The 15906-nt window shown below is 39.7% G+C and overlaps 1 protein-coding gene across 1 annotated transcript in view; it reads right to left on the bottom strand.

Annotated features, from left to right (window-relative positions):
• Window positions 1-559: 559 nt before the first annotated feature.
• Window positions 560-15906, bottom strand: part of pepd (peptidase D) — a 55264-nt gene continuing 39917 nt past the window's right edge. The window contains exons 9-15 of the mRNA XM_061964582.1: window positions 8710-8756; window positions 8505-8573; window positions 5235-5312; window positions 4973-5121; window positions 3674-3858; window positions 3416-3607; window positions 560-1165 (exon numbers count right to left, since the gene is read on the bottom strand). Coding sequence (XP_061820566.1) covers window positions 1022-1165; window positions 3416-3607; window positions 3674-3858; window positions 4973-5121; window positions 5235-5312; window positions 8505-8573; window positions 8710-8756 — 864 coding nt within the window. The 3' untranslated portion in view covers window positions 560-1021. The remainder of the gene's footprint in view (window positions 1166-3415; window positions 3608-3673; window positions 3859-4972; window positions 5122-5234; window positions 5313-8504; window positions 8574-8709; window positions 8757-15906) is intronic.

Raw genomic sequence — 15906 nt, 5'->3', positions numbered from 1 at the left:
CTTCAGATGTAATGCATTTAGTACATATATTGTTTGACTTTAATAGCAATGACAGATGGTGCAGGATTAGAGTGACCTCTGGTGGCCGTTTTCTGTAAATGTATGCTGCAATTCACTCACCTGGGTCCTCACACGTTTTATAGGTTTGTCACAGCTCAGTAGAACTAAAATATCATATTTTCATACACATTTCAAAAATAATTTGTTTGTCACAGGGACAAAACAGCGGCACATATTTGCAAAAGCAATCATTTATTTATTTCACTGCCGTTTACAAAAATAATTCTCTGGGAGATGAGAAACGGATCACGCAGCTCATAATCGCACCATGATTAGGTTTGTGTCATTACTGTAGCTGTTGGTAAAAAGCAGGGATGTCTCTCCGACAACACCGATATTGATCCGATTCAATATCAGCACAAATCATACACACTAGTATCATTTTGCAGTGTAGAATGTTAGAAAAGGTCTGATTAAGGAAAATCACAATGAAAAACACTAAGCTACTAACCGTCTGGAATGGAATTATGCTGTCTTTTAAGTTGAAGTGGAGTGGTAATTGTTTTTTTTGCTGACACCTAGTGGCCACAATAATTCACTAAGTTAATTACATTTCTGCCTTGGAGACTTTGTATATGTAAGTAATATGCAACTATTATTATTTGATATTTGTTTATATTGACACGTGGTGTTTAAGACTGCAATATTATTCAATTAGGGACACTTATTACGTATGTCGAGCTTGAGTGCTTAGCTGTTGTGTAGCTGCTAGCTCCTAGTAGCCTATAGCCTAGCGTGTTTCCATTTTGTAATGACTAAAATAGAAGAAAAGACCAACGATGTGTGCTTTTTGGAGGACATTTAGATGTTAACTGGTTGATATACAAGCAACAAGCCGATATAATCCGATTTTTTACTTGCTGATATCGGACCGATATCAATATTGGATCAGGATACTGAAATGAAAATGTGTTTATTCTGCGTTGTCCCATTTGTCAATCTTGATCATTCCAGACGCCACTCAGAACTTCACACTGCTCACGACCGGACTGAACGTTTTGTCCGACTCGCTCATGAAGGCCTCGATCTCGTCCACCGTCCTCGGGACGCAGGTCAGAAGCTCGATGCCGGTGGCGGTGACGGCGATGTCGTCCTCAATGCGAACCTGCGGGATTGATGAAAGGGGCCCACGATCAAAGCAGTGTTAGAAGTAGAGCTGTAATGGAAGGTAACATGGGGTGGGGTACCGTTCACATTTGAACCAATACGGCACTGATTCCTGACACCTGGGAGTCGATTCTGGTACGAATTTTCGGTGTTTGTTGATAAATATTAATTTCATCCATCCATTTTCTACCGCTTGTCCTTTTTGTTTCTGATAGTAAAATCTCATTTTTATAGCAAAATTAAAACATGAGCTGATTAAAACTGCTGTCCAGTTGTTGTATCTTGTTTCATTATCACACTCGTTTGCAAGTGTGAAACTAAGTTGCAGTTGCAAGTCCAGTGAGATGGCCGTAGTGCGGACCTGGACAAATTAAGGCCCGGGGCCCGTTTCGCTTTTCAATCGGGCCCGCCGGACTTTCCCAAAAAATTTTTTTAGATCTTTAAAATGCCATTATGATGTGCAGTGATGTTTTCAAATGAGCGTAAGTCTTGAACTATACAAAGTATTTCAATGGTTGGAATCTGCGCTTTTGCATGATATACTAGTTACTATGGTCATCTAAGTCACAGCAGCTCAGACGAGGCACCAAGCAGTGTGGGCGGGGAGCGTTTCCACAGAGTGTCAGCCTGAAATGTGGGTGTCAGGGACAGACGCAGAAGGAGATTTTTACAGCAAAGTTCTAAAGCTTAGTGATGTATCAGATTGTAGGTGAGTTTTTTTTTTTTACCCTTCGCGTTCATATTTCGCTGTGTTTGTTACATTTTTGTTGCGTTTCGCTTGATAGTAAAATATGTCGATCGAGAAGGGGTTTGACGTTCATATGTTGTCAATATTCAGTGTTTTATCGTTCATAGTTAATTTTGTAAATCCCACATTCTTTATTTCCATGTACCGTATTTTTCGGACTATAAGTCGCAGTTTTTTTCTTATACTCAGGAGCGACTTATGTGTGAAATTATTAACACATTACCGTAAAATATCAAATAATATTATTGATCTCATTCACATAAGAGACTAGACGTATAAGATTTCATGGGATTTAGCGATTAGGAGTGACAGATTGTTTGGTAAACGTATAGCATGTTCTATATGTTACAGTTATTTGAATGACTCTTACCATAATATGTTACGTTAACATACCAGTTGGTTATTTATGCCTCATATAACGTACACTTATTCAGCCTGTTGTTCACTATTCTTTATTTATTTTAACTTGCCTTTCAAATGTCTATTCTTGGTGTTGGGTTTTATCAAATACATTTCCCCCCAAAAATGCGACTTATACTCCAGTGCGACTTATATATGTTTTTTCCCTTCTTTATTATGCATTTTCGGCCGGTGCGACTTATACTCCGGAGCGACGTATACTCCGAAAAATACGGTACATTCTGGGTGTCTCATTCAGTAAAAAAAAAACTAAAATTCCATTCCGTTTTTTAAGGAGGTCTGTCTTAACGTTTTTAGCGTTCAATCAGACATTATTGTGAGATTTTCTATTAGTGTTCCTAAAAATCAGATATACCGGCCCCAAGACACATTTTTTTTCTCTAAATTTGGCCCCCCGAGTAAAAATAATTGCCCAAGCCTGCCGTAGTGTACAGTTGATGGTGTGTTGGTCAGGTCAGTGTTTGCTGTCTGTTGTGCCCTAAAACGTGTTAATACTGTAAGAATTGCACTCATTACACATCAGCTTAGTTGTAGTTTTCATTAACAAATTTGGAGGTGTTGAAATTAAAAAGTTAAGTGGCATGGCAAAAGCAAAGCCAACGTATATTCGCATCAAGTTTGCGCTTTTTTTATTTTTTAATTTTATTTTTTTTTATATAGATAAGTGGAACCTTACTTTACTTCTGTTGCAGCGTTTTTTGAGTCAATTTCTTTTTTGGCATTGAACATTTTCAACATTGCCAAAATTGCACTGAGTCTGCTCTCAGTGCTGCTGAAGTGATTGCCAAATGCCGAAGTGAGTCGGCAGCCGGGCGTGACGTCACGCACAAACAGGTGCGGTAACCTGGAATTTTATGTAAATCGCTGCCCGGTAGGACTGGCAGGATTCGGTCGGTCCTAAGAAAGTACCGGATTGGGTGCCCTTCCGTAAGGGTAACACCTGATGACTTCTTATAAACAGTATTGTTAGTCTACATGATGACGTCATATAATGATCTGAGTATGGATGCGTTGGCAGGTTCTGATGAGTCTATTTTGCAGGGTAAAAGGAGGCGGTAGTGAAGACAAAGATGGACTCACCCCACCAAAGCCTCGGAAGCGAGCCAGCACTTGGTTGTCGATGAAGCAGCTCTGCGCCGGGTCAGCCAGGGCCTGATCCAGCAGGTGGTTGATGAAGTAGATCCCAGGCTCCACAGTCAGCACCATGCGCTCCTGAACCAGGCGGCCCATCCGAAGGCTCCTCAGCCCGGGTTCGTTGATCCGCTCCACCCCCTGCGGCGGACGTAGAGGTTACCGCACGCCCCCACCCTCGTCTTCTCCGCGTCCACGTCGACTCACCTCCGGGTAGCCGCCCACGTCGTGCACGTCGATGCCCAGCAGGTGTCCCAGTCCATGGGGCATGAAGACGGAGCCCATGTGGACCTTCATCATGTCGTCCACGGTGCCCTTCAGGAGGCCCATCTTCACCAGCTCCTCCAGGTGGACCCGGTCAGCCAGGCGGTGCATTTCGGTCCACTTGACACCTGCAGGTAAATAGTAGGGGTGTGAATCTTTGGGCACCGAACGATTCGATCCGATTCCGATTCCTGGGGCAACAATTAGATTCAGAATCGATTATTGATTCTTGCAATGTATTTTTTTATATAATAATTATATTAAAACTTTTTAAAAACAGGTTACAGGTTAGAAAAGCACCTTGTAGTTGCATGGAGATGGCCTAAAAGAAAGTATTTTTTTAAAATAAATTCTTATCAAAAAAAAAAAAAATAAAAAAAAAAAAAAAAATATATATATATATATATATATATATATATATATATATATATATACACACACACACACACACACAGTCGTGGTCAAAAGTTTACATATACTTGTAAAGAACGTAATGTCATGGCTGTCTTGAGTTTCCAATAATTTCTACAACTCTTATTTTTTGTGATAGAGTGATTGGAGCACATACTTGTTGGTCACAAAACACATTCATGAAGTTTGGTTCTTTTATGAATTTATTATGGGTCTACTGAAAATGTGACCAAATGTGCTGGGTCAAAAGTATACATACAGCAATGTTAATATTTGCTTACATGTCCCTTGGCAAGTTTCACTGCAATAAGGCGCTTTTGGTAGCCATCCACAAGCTTCTGGCAAGCTTCTGGTAGAATTTTTGACCACTCCTCTTGACAAAATTGGTGCAGTTCAGCTAAATTTGTTGGTTTTCTGACATGGCCTTGTTTCTTCAGCATTGTCCACGCGTTTAAGTCAGGACTTTGGGAAGGCCATTCTAAAACCTTAATTCTAGCCTGATTTAGCCATTCCTTGACCACTTTTGACGTGTGTCCTGTTGGAACACCCAACTGCGCCCAAGACCCAACCACCGGGCTGATGATTTTAAGTTGTCCTGAAGAATTTGAAGGTAATTTTATTGTCCCATTAAAGCACCAGTTCCATTGGCAGCAAAACAGGCCCAGAGCATAATACTACCACCACCATGCTTGGCGGTAGGCATGGTGTTCCTGGGATTAAAGGCCTCACCTCAAACTCAAGACAGCCACTTTTTGGTGCACCCCTAGTGAACAGTACATATTTACAATATTGTAGATTGTCATAACGAGTGGGTTCGTAACAAAAGATCACCTGGTTTGATGGCAGCCATGACAGTCCTGGAGGACTTGAGGACCGCCTCGTAGATGGCCCTCTGATCGGCGGTGAACTTGCCGTTGGCGGGGAAGGAGCAGGTGATGTCTGACGAGTAGCAGTAGTACTCGCCGCCCATGTCGAACAGACTGGAAGAGTTTTATAAGTGCAAAAATAAGTTACATAACCACAAACTACCCTCAGTTCTACGTGTTTACTGTATGGATTAAAAAAATCATTAAAATAATAACTGCAAACTCACCACATGTCGCCATCCATGATGGTTTTGTCGTTTGGAGCTCCAGCATGGCCGTAGTGAAGAACAGAGGCATTGTGACCCCTGGTGGTTAAACATTGAAACGTCACCAGATGACATTGAGACAGTCAAGAGATGTTAATGAACAATACTGTATGTTTATGGTACAGTGTCGTAACTACAAGGAAGCAAAAACCCCATGTTACTTTATGAACAACAATTCAACTAATATTTGCTTTAGAGTTCATGATAACTGCACTTTTACTACAGTTATTTATGATTCAAACGAACTCTTGCAGTACAAGTTGCAGCTTTTAAGTTATTCTAATGAGTGACGTCATTCAGCCTTGTCAAAATCTTCCCAAACGTTTGTGATGCAAACATTTTTGATCTATTATTGTTTGTATGTTAATAACTTTTTATTGTTTTTACGTTATCAATGTGTTATTATTCATAACCAGCCCCATGACATAAAAACTATAAAAGTTAGACACAAGTTTTTTTGCAACCCACACTTAGCGCAAACAAATGGGATAAGTATGGGGAACATTTTGACAAAGTGGGGGGCCGTAGTCAGAAAATGTATTTTAGAATAACTTAACGGCACAAATACAATTTGTTGCAGCACAAAAGAATGGCCATGCTATTCTGACATTGTAATAATGAGGAGGGCCAACATCACACAGGTTAGAATTTTAATCACACTTTTGAATATGGATTAATCGTCATTAACCACAGTGAATTACTTGCTCACATAATTTAAATGAACATAAAAAAGACCCTAATATTTTGACACAAATGCAATTTCATCGTCAGAATGTCATACGCAAACATTTTTGAAATGTTTTACTCGACTGTACATAATGTATTTGCTCAAAACCTGGTAAAAGTATGATCTAAAATCCTGTCGGGTTGATTTTATTGTGAAATTATGTATGCGTACGGATTGACATGATCACTGACCTTATATTAAACCCACGTCACCTTTTAGGTAACCATTCAATGTTAAGGGAAAGGAGCTCAAAATTATTTACTGTAAAAAATTATAAAAAAACAAAACAAAAACTTTGCGATATTAATCTGCAACTACACACAATTATTGCGATAATTTGTGGTGATTAATCAAATGAGTCAACTCGACTTTTTTGACAGCCCTACTCTTAAAATGAAAATGTAAAATCTCGTATTTTAACATTGTCATTAAAGTGTAAAAAGAAGTTAACCATTGCTAATATAAAGACATACAAATGAATATTTTTAACATTGTCATTCAAGTGTAAAAATAAGTTAACTATTCTGAGTATAAAAATGTAAAATATCATCTATTTCACATTCTTGTTATTCAAGTGTAAAACAAAGTTAACTATTGTAAATATATAAAGATTTTTCATTTTTAACATTCTTGTCATTCAAGTGTAAAAAGATGTGAACCATTGTTAAAGGGGAACTTCACTTTTTGGGAATTTTGCCTATCGTTCACAATCATGAGAGATAGGAACACTTTTTATTTGGATTTTAAAGATGATAAACGCTTGAAAGAGGCGGCTAATTGTAGCCTTCAAAGCCCTCTAAAACAACTTCAAAACCCTCCATCAACCTTTTTTTTACACACTGCAAGTCTGTATAATGTCGTTACAAAGAAGTTCATAACAATATGTAATATGCACAATATTTACCTTATTTTGATCATTTTAATCACTAACTTCTTTCGCGCATTGATTCCGTTTCCATAGCAGCGCACGTCCGACAATGTGTTCTTACAAAACGCTTGTGTTTGTTGTAATCGTGGCAAACTTGGTAACAGACGACAAAGACAACTTTTTTTTGGACAAATGAGGATTCACAACCTTATCTTTTTGAGGCTGAATATACTGAGGATGAACTGCTGCTTAGAGAAGCGAGCACAAAGAAGAGGTTGAAACATTGGAGCAGACGGAAGCCGATAAGAGTGAAGTGAAAGCGACTCGAAGCTGCAAATGTGGAATTTGGAGACAAGCTATTTTGACATAAATGGAGTGCTTAGCCAAATAAATCAGAAACAAACAAACAGGACCAAACAGACAACTGTCTATCGAGTGAGTCACACTTCATATTGATCATGATACACGCAGCACGTCATGTGTGTTAGTACAACTACAGTACATACACTGTCTGGCTCGCTGTGTACAAAGAAAACATGATATGTGGGCTAATACTTTACAAATACTGTAGTGTAATATGATTGTTCATGTTTTTCAGTCAGTACAGATTAGGGATGTCCCGATCCGATATTTGGATCGAATCGGCCGCCGATATTTGCCAAAAAATGCGTATCGGCAAGGGAAAATGCCGATCCAGATCCAGTTTTTAAAAAAACTGGATCCTAGTACAGATTGGTGTCTTATCGCATTGAGTTGTGCATTACAAACTCAAACCCGTTTTGTGCTGACGTAGAAGCTACCTTATCTCTTGCCATAGTTAACTTTTACGGCTAATACCAAAGCAAGCCGATGTGTTACTACGCTAGAAAAATAGTTCCTCAGTGTTCGCTCTTGTTGCTACAGCTTGGTTATTATACAGGTTACGGAACGTAAATTAGGTATTGGTGACGGTTTTTGAATGCATTAAGAGGTAGAATGAATTGCTTCTATTAGCTGCATTGCTCGCCACCTAGAACGAGACAATTTTTATGTTAGAATGCAAAAAAAATTAAAAACCTCATGATAGGCAAAATTCCAAAAAAGTGCAGTGCCCCTTTGATATAAATATGTAAAATCTTATCTTAACATTGTTATCATTTAAGCATATAAAGATGTAAAATATGATCTTTTCAATGTTATTGTCATTCAAGTGTAAAATGAAGTTAACCACTGCAAAACAAAGAAAACATTTTCTATGTAAGTTTATTGCCACAGTGAAAATCAGGATACGCACAACTCGAGAATAGTTCCACTGAAATGGTGGAAAACATATTTAGTGTGACAATACTGCAAGGTTTTAAGCGCAGATGAAGGCAATGAAGTGGAGCAACAGAACTTTCTCAATTAGCGTAACAAAGTCAAGACTGGTTCTTTTTTCGGGACATGGCCCAGGTCATTAATTACTCCCAAAGCCTTATGTAAACACAAAACTAGCTAATACCCACTAATCCCGAAGAAAAACTCATAACACACGGCCTTGACTACGCATGGCCGACGCGCGATCGGCGAGCGTTCACGCGTAACCGCCGTGCTAATGAAGTTTGGAAGCGACAACAGGTCGGAGTTGCGTGGCGTTCATGTGGTCAGAAAAGCTCACGTTCCGCAGATGCACGTGTACGAGGTGTGGCGCATCCCTCCTTTGGTGTAGCAGTAGTGCTGGAACAGGCTGAAAAGGAGCAAACACTAATTAGCAGAACAAAAACACATTTTCATCTTCGTATTATTTAGTGTGACTAAATGTGGCCCGAGAACAATAGTTTGCATTATTATTATCATTTTTGCAATAACAAAAAACAACTGACCTTTCCATTTCGTATTCTTTCTGTCCAGGTTTCACGTTCTTCATGATCTACAAAGACACAGATCCACGCCGGTGAGTAATTAGTCCCACAGATGTTGGTCAGCGGGATCGTTTCACTAATTAATCAGCCAAACAAAGCTGGGATGATTGTTTCCCAACACAAAACATGTTGTTATTGTGAGAGATGGGCTTTCACACTAATTCATTTCTGAGCACTCGAGGCCAAACAAACCTCACAATGACACAGAATTCATTGGTTAGAGTTGCATGTTTCATAACCCTTTCTGCACAGCTGTTGGTTTTACAAAAAATTATTACATTTGCGAACTAGGGCAGCACGGTGGAAAAGGGGTTAGTGCATGTGCCTCACAATACGAAGGTCCTGAGTTCAATCCCGGGCTCGGGATCTTTCTGTGTGGAGTTTGCATGTTCTCCCCGTGACTGCGTGGGTTCCCTCCGGGTACTCCAGCTTCCTCCCACCTCCAAAAACATGCACCTGGGGATAGGTTGATTGGCAACACTAAATTGGCCCTAGTGTGTGAATGTGAGTGTGAATGTTGTCTGTCTATCTGTGTTGGCCCTGCGATGAGGTGGCGACTTGTCCAGGGTGTACTCCGCCTTCCGCCCGAATGCAGCTGAGATAGGCTCCAGCACCCCCGGCGACCCCGAAAAGGACAAGCGGTAGAAAATGGATGGATGGATGGATTTGTGAACTATTCATTTTATCTGCTAGTCAAATGCAGTGATTTTTTTTAAATCCAGCAGATAGAGCCCCCGCCCGCCCCCGACTGTTGACGGAAAAATCATCAGCTCGCGGGCCTTAGGTTTGACACCCCTGATTGAGATCGCTGATTACAATGAAAACTGAGGTGAAACGCGGCACGCCGTTCCTCCAACTTCTTCAAATCTCTAAGTTTCTTTCGTGAGCGCTTGCTGATAAAACACAGTTTGGCGCTTCACATTTAAATGACACAGCAGCTGTCATTTAGGAATGCAGCCGTCTGTGGTTTTATGTTGACTTCTGGCATTGGTTTTTTACTTTATTTATTATCCATCCATCCATCTTCTTCCGCTTATCCGAGGTCAGGTCGCGGGGGCAGCAGCCTAAGCAGGGAAGCCCAGACCCTCCTCTCCCCAGCCACTTCGTCCAGCTCCTACCGGGGGATCCCGAGGCGTTCCCAGGCCAGCCGGGAGACATAGTCTTCCCAACGTGTCCTGGGTCTTCCCCGTGGTCTCCTACCGGTTGGACGTGCCCTAAACACCTCCCTAGGGAGGCGTTCGGGTGGCATCCTGACCAGATGCCCAAACCACCTCATCTGGCTCCTCTAGATGTGGAGGAGCAGCGGCTTTACTTTGAGCTCCCTCTGGATGACAGAGCTTCTCACCCTATCTCTAAGGGAGAGCCCCGCCACCCGGCGAGGAAACTCATTTCGGCCGCTTGTACCCGTGATCTTGTCCTTTCGGTCATAACCCAAAGCTCATGACCATAGGTGAGGATGGGAACATAGATCGACCGGTAAATTGAGAGCTTTGCCTTCCGGCTCAGCTCCTTCTTCACCACAACGGATCGATACAGCGTCCACATTACGATCCACTCTTCCCCCACCCGTGAACAAGACTCCTAGGTACTTGAACTCCTCCACTTGGGGCAGGGTCTTCTCCCCAACCCGGAGATGGCACTCCACCCTTTTCCCGGCGAGAACCATGGACTCGGACTTGGAGGTGCTGATTCCCATCCCAGTCGCTTCACACTCGACTTTATTTATTATTATCATTTTATTCTATTTCATTTTTTATTTAAATTATTATTATTTTTTACTTTACTTGTTGGATGAAAAACAGTACATTTGATGTATGTTTGACCACTTGTTAACAATTATGTGTCTGAAAATCAAAAAACAAATGTTTAAAAAAAAATGACAGCAGCTGTATCGGTCACACATTTTTTTTTCTTAAATAGGTCATATTTTTCTACATTTAAAACACTTCCCTGTGGTCTACATAACATGTGACAATGGTTCTTTGGCCAAAATGTTGCACAGATTATGTTTTAAAGACCATCTTCAAGTCTCTTCAGGTTGTGTCGTTTTGTGGGTGGTCTTATTTACGTGCCTCCACTTCAACTGTTTATTCTCCCCGTCAGACATGTTGTAGATTTTAGCACTTCCATATTGAGTCTACTGAGAGATATATGTTAGAACTGTAGGCAAATTTATATGAGAAATGGCAGCATCGCAGGATGCATGTGCACGTACGAGCCAGTCTGCCCCACAACAAGAAGATAGAGGAAAAAGGCGGCGCTTATTGACTACAACCGAATAAAAATGTCCGACTCGCGCAAAGCTCTTCGGGTAAACCTCTATGTACTTAACAAAAAAAGGTAAAATAACTGAAAACATGTTTTGTATTCTAGTTTCTTCAAAATAGCCACCCTTTGCTCTGATTACTGCTCTTACTTAGCATTCTCTCGATGAGCTTCAAGCACACCTGTGAAGGGAAAACCATTTCAGGTGACTACCTCTTGAAGCTCATCGAGAGAATGCCAAGAGTGTGCGAAAACATAATCAGAGCAAAGGGTGGCTATTTTAAAGAAACTAGAATATAAAACATGTTTTCAGTTATTTCACCTTTTTTTGTTAAGTACATAACTCCACAAGTTTTGATGCCTTCAGTGACAATCTACAATGTAAATAGTCATGGAAATAAAGAAAAGGCATTGAATGAGGAGGTGTGTCCAAACTTTTGGCCTGTACTGTATATTGCGATAGACACATAATCGATATCAATGAAAAATGCGTTCAATAAAATGTTCGATTAATATATATAGATTTTTTTTGGTCGGAAGAAACCGGAAGTTGCAAACCAAGGTTGGTTGCATGAACAAAGACACTCTCCTGGTCCTTATTTTTGATGGGTCATAAAAAATATCAATAATTATCGATATTTGTATCATGATGGTTTTCAGCCACATCGCCCAGCCCTAACCTCTATCGGAGATATCCTCTGACACACCTTAGGCCAAGTACGTCACTTAAGTCTCAAATTCCAAACGGTTCGTTTGAAGCAAGTTTGGAAGAAGGTAAGATTGCTTCATAATTACTGTATCTCCATGGTTAAATTTCGCATATTTTGGGGATTTAGGGTATCCCAAAGACACAAAAGCAGGTAAGAAACTTTGCTTTTGCATCCAGTCCACAAAGTATCACATACCTGCCAACTTTTGAAATCAGAAAAACCTAGTAGCCAGGGTCCAGGGGCCGCAGGCCCCGGTAGGTCCAGGACAAAGTCCTGGTGGGGGGTTCAGCTTCGCCCCCCGACGCAAAATGATTATTAGCATTCAGACAGGTTAAAATGTTGCTAAAACCATCACTTTTCTATCAGTCACAGTGACTTTTCAAAACAAAAATATTACAGCAAAAATCATATGGGTTGATTGACATGTTTATTCTGTAAGCTAACTTCAATAGTTTGAAATTATTTTGACAGTTAATGCCAGTTATCCTGTCAACCTTTCACAAGACTTCAATTTGTTCATTGAAAGTATAAACACTTTTTACAGTAAACAAATGGTAAAACAGTACTAAACAATTCCATTGGTGTCATTATTAACTTTCTGTCCAAGCTTGTATAATCTACTGCCTTGTTCAATTGTAAAAAATATTCTGTGCCTAAAATTCACATTTCTATCACAATTATCATACTGTAAACATGGTAAGCTAACTTCACTAAAATGAATAGTCCTGTCAATAGCATGGAATTACAATTCAAATGTAGTTTTTTTGTAAGCCTTTCAAAAGAATTCAAAATATGAAAAATTAATGAAAATTAATTGAAGCCATCAGACACTTGAAAAGTGGCACATCACATCTCTAATGTAATCATTTGAACTTTTCAACAGAAATAGCACTGCAAAAATATTAAGGACATACTTCTGTATTTTGGTAGTTATGCTGTCAACATTTAACAAGATTTCTTCAACTTGGACTTGAAAGCATAAATAGTATAAACACTTTTAACAGTATAACAGTACTAAACAATTCCAATAGATAACATTGGTGTCATTACCTTTTTGTGGCTAAAATCCGAAAAACGTTGAAAGTTTTCCACTTGTATCGCTAGCAACGGCATTAGACTTGTGTTTTTTTGTCCCAACGTGGTCTTTTACATGGCTAATTCCTCCGTGTCCGATCGAAAAATCTTGTCTGTACAAGGTGCAATTCGCGTAGTTTTCACCCTTTTTGGAAGGGATAATTATTCCCGGATAGGCTTTTGAATATTCTTCACGGAATGACTGCAGTTTTCTTTTCGGTTTAAGACTCGTTTGCGATTTTTCTCCGGCTGATTCCATGATCGTTCGCTGGTTTGGAAACAATGGCAACTGGTGCCTCGTGCTTGGCAGCGGTGCTATAAATAGCCTCGCGCATGGCATTCGGAATGGCTCGATAGGAAGTTACGGGAAGCAGTGTCGATTGTCATTGTTGTTACGCGATTTCGTGAATAAAACTTTGAAATTTTTTTTTTTTTTAATTAATGAAAAACCGTATTTTTTTATCACTGCAACCGTAACCCGGAATAGGTTCATGAAAACCGTACTAATTACGGGAAAACCGGAGTAGTTGGCAGGTATGGTATCACATCTCATGTATATTAGAGGAATATTTTCTCTCATTTCAGCAGAATAGAACGCCTTAGAAAAAATGAGCGTTGGCCTTGGTTTTTGCTCGAAGGTTAAAACAACGATCTCACCCTGTTTGTTATTTAGGCATACAGATGCATGTATTATTATCTCTGCTTTTAGTTAACTTTCCATTTGGAGCGCCGCCAAGGCGGGACAGGCAAGGTGCACAAAAGCATGAGAGGTGGCCGACCATTTTAGAGATTGGTCCGAACTTTAGACGGCTCGGTTCGCAAAGGCACTCCCAGCGCTGCTATTGCTATCGTTTGAACCTTGTTGGAGATGAACAAAGAGAGCACGGTCTACCAAGTCAAATTCCTTGTGCGTTAAACATTCTTGGCCAATTAGTCTGATCCTGAAAATGGTTAATCTTCAATTCTAGCCACCTTTAAAAGTGGAACTGCACTTTTTTTTTTTTTTTTCACCCATCCTTTCACAATCATTATGAAAGACATGACGACGGATGGATTTCTTCAAATGCATTCTAACGCGTAAATAAACGTCTGCTTACAGCGGAGCTAATGGGAGGTCCTCTATTCCGCCCATAAAAGCCAATTAAAAAACATCCAAAAGGCGCCAACAATACTCCAATTACATGCTGTGACTTGAATATTAACCAAGTTTTAGAGATATTGTTATTATAAGCCCTACTTTGACAGCCAATTTAGACGCGAATATGGCGACATGAAAAGACGCTTGGTTTCACTGCCCTTTTCTTGCGAGGATTATGAGTCATTCTTCATTTAAATGGGAATATAACAATATTCTATCAGTCGGCATACTAATGACAGCAGACCTTGTAAAGTAAGTGATTTTTTATTATGTTTGTTGGCTCTCATTAAGTCTGCAGTGACTAAGTTTTGGAAATTAATGCACCGTGTATGCTTAAAAGGAGCAAAATACGTAAATATTAAAGGGAAACTGCACTTTTAAAAAAAAGTTTGCTTACAATGGAGCCTATGGGAGCCGTTCAATTCTTTCTACAGAGCCCCTAAAAAAAACATTGAAACACCTCCATTAGGGTTTTTAATACATGATGTAAGTATATATGTAATGTAGTAATAGGCACATTTATAATGACATTACATTTTTACGTATTTTGATCATTTTAAGCATACACAGCGCATTAATTTAAAAAAACGCATGACAACGGTCGCTTTTTTTTTTTTTTTAAACATCATCACTGATTATTACTCACTGCAGACTTCATGAGAGCCAACAAACATAATAAAACATCACTTACTGTACAAGCTCTGCTGTCATTAGGATGAAGTGAAGTGAATTATGTTTATATAGCGCTTTTCTCTGGTGACTAAAAGCGCTTTACATTGTGAAACTCAATATCTAAGTTACATTTTTAAACCAGTGTGGGTGGAACTGGGAGCAGGTGGGTAAAGTGTCTTGCCCAAGGACACAATGGCAGTGACTAGGATGGCAGAAGCGGGGATTGAACCTGGAACCCTCAAGTTGCTGGCACGGCCACGCTACCAACGGAGCTATACCGCCCAGACGACTGTGAGAATCTTTTTATATTCCCGTTTAGATGAAGAATGACTCATAATCCTCGCAAAGAAACGGGGTGTAGGGGTGGGGGGAACCAAGCGTCTTTTTGTGTCGTTTTTGCCAGTTTTGGGTGCTAAATGTTTGTCAAAGTGTCCCAACTTTCCAGGTGAGATGCAATAAACTTACAGGGAGCAGGGAAGCGAGGAAACAGCAGACCACTCGATGTAAACATAGGGACACACAGGAAGTGATCACGTTGCCGCTATACATAGTTTGTCTGCGTCAGCGTTTGTAATAACAATATCACTAATACTTGGTTAATATTCAAGTCACAAAATGTAAATTGAGTATTGTTGGCGCTTTTTCAATGGTTATTTATTGGATTTTACGGGTGGAATAGAGGACCTCCCATTGGCTCCACTGTAAGTGGACTTTTATTTAAGTTCTTTTAATATTTAGAATGCATTAAAAAAATGAATCCGTCGTCATGTCTTTCATAATGATTGTGAATGATAGGCAACAATCCAAAACAAGTGCAGTTCTCCTTTAAATGTTATTTTAAATGTGCCCGTTACTATACTACATACTGTATATACTTACATCATGTATATACAACCTTAATGGAGGTGTTTGAGTGTTTTTTTAAGGGCTTTATAGGCAGAATAGAGCAACTTCCATAGACTCCATTGTAAGCTGACTTTTGATCGCATTAATTTAATATTTAAAAAAATCCATCCGTCGTAACTTCTTTCATAATGATTGTGAACAATCGGAAAAATTCCAAAAAAGTGCAGCTCCCCTTTAAAAATAAGGTCTCAATGTTTGTCATAAGGCATTGATGCTTCAGTACAGTTCGACCCATCATTATACACATTTTAGTTTTGTGATCTGAATCACATTTTTTTCCCGTTTTTATAGGACAAAAGGTGGCCATCATCTTCATAAGTGTTGATTGGTTTCGATGTTTTCCTTTGTTTCCTCGCTTTTCTATTCCTAAGTACAATTCTTATTGTTTAGACT

This window comes from Nerophis lumbriciformis, linkage group LG06 (assembly GCF_033978685.3).
Source record: "Nerophis lumbriciformis linkage group LG06, RoL_Nlum_v2.1, whole genome shotgun sequence".
In the NCBI taxonomy this organism is placed as follows: Eukaryota; Metazoa; Chordata; class Actinopteri; order Syngnathiformes; family Syngnathidae; genus Nerophis; species Nerophis lumbriciformis.
This window is presented reverse-complemented; position numbering and strand designations above follow the sequence as displayed.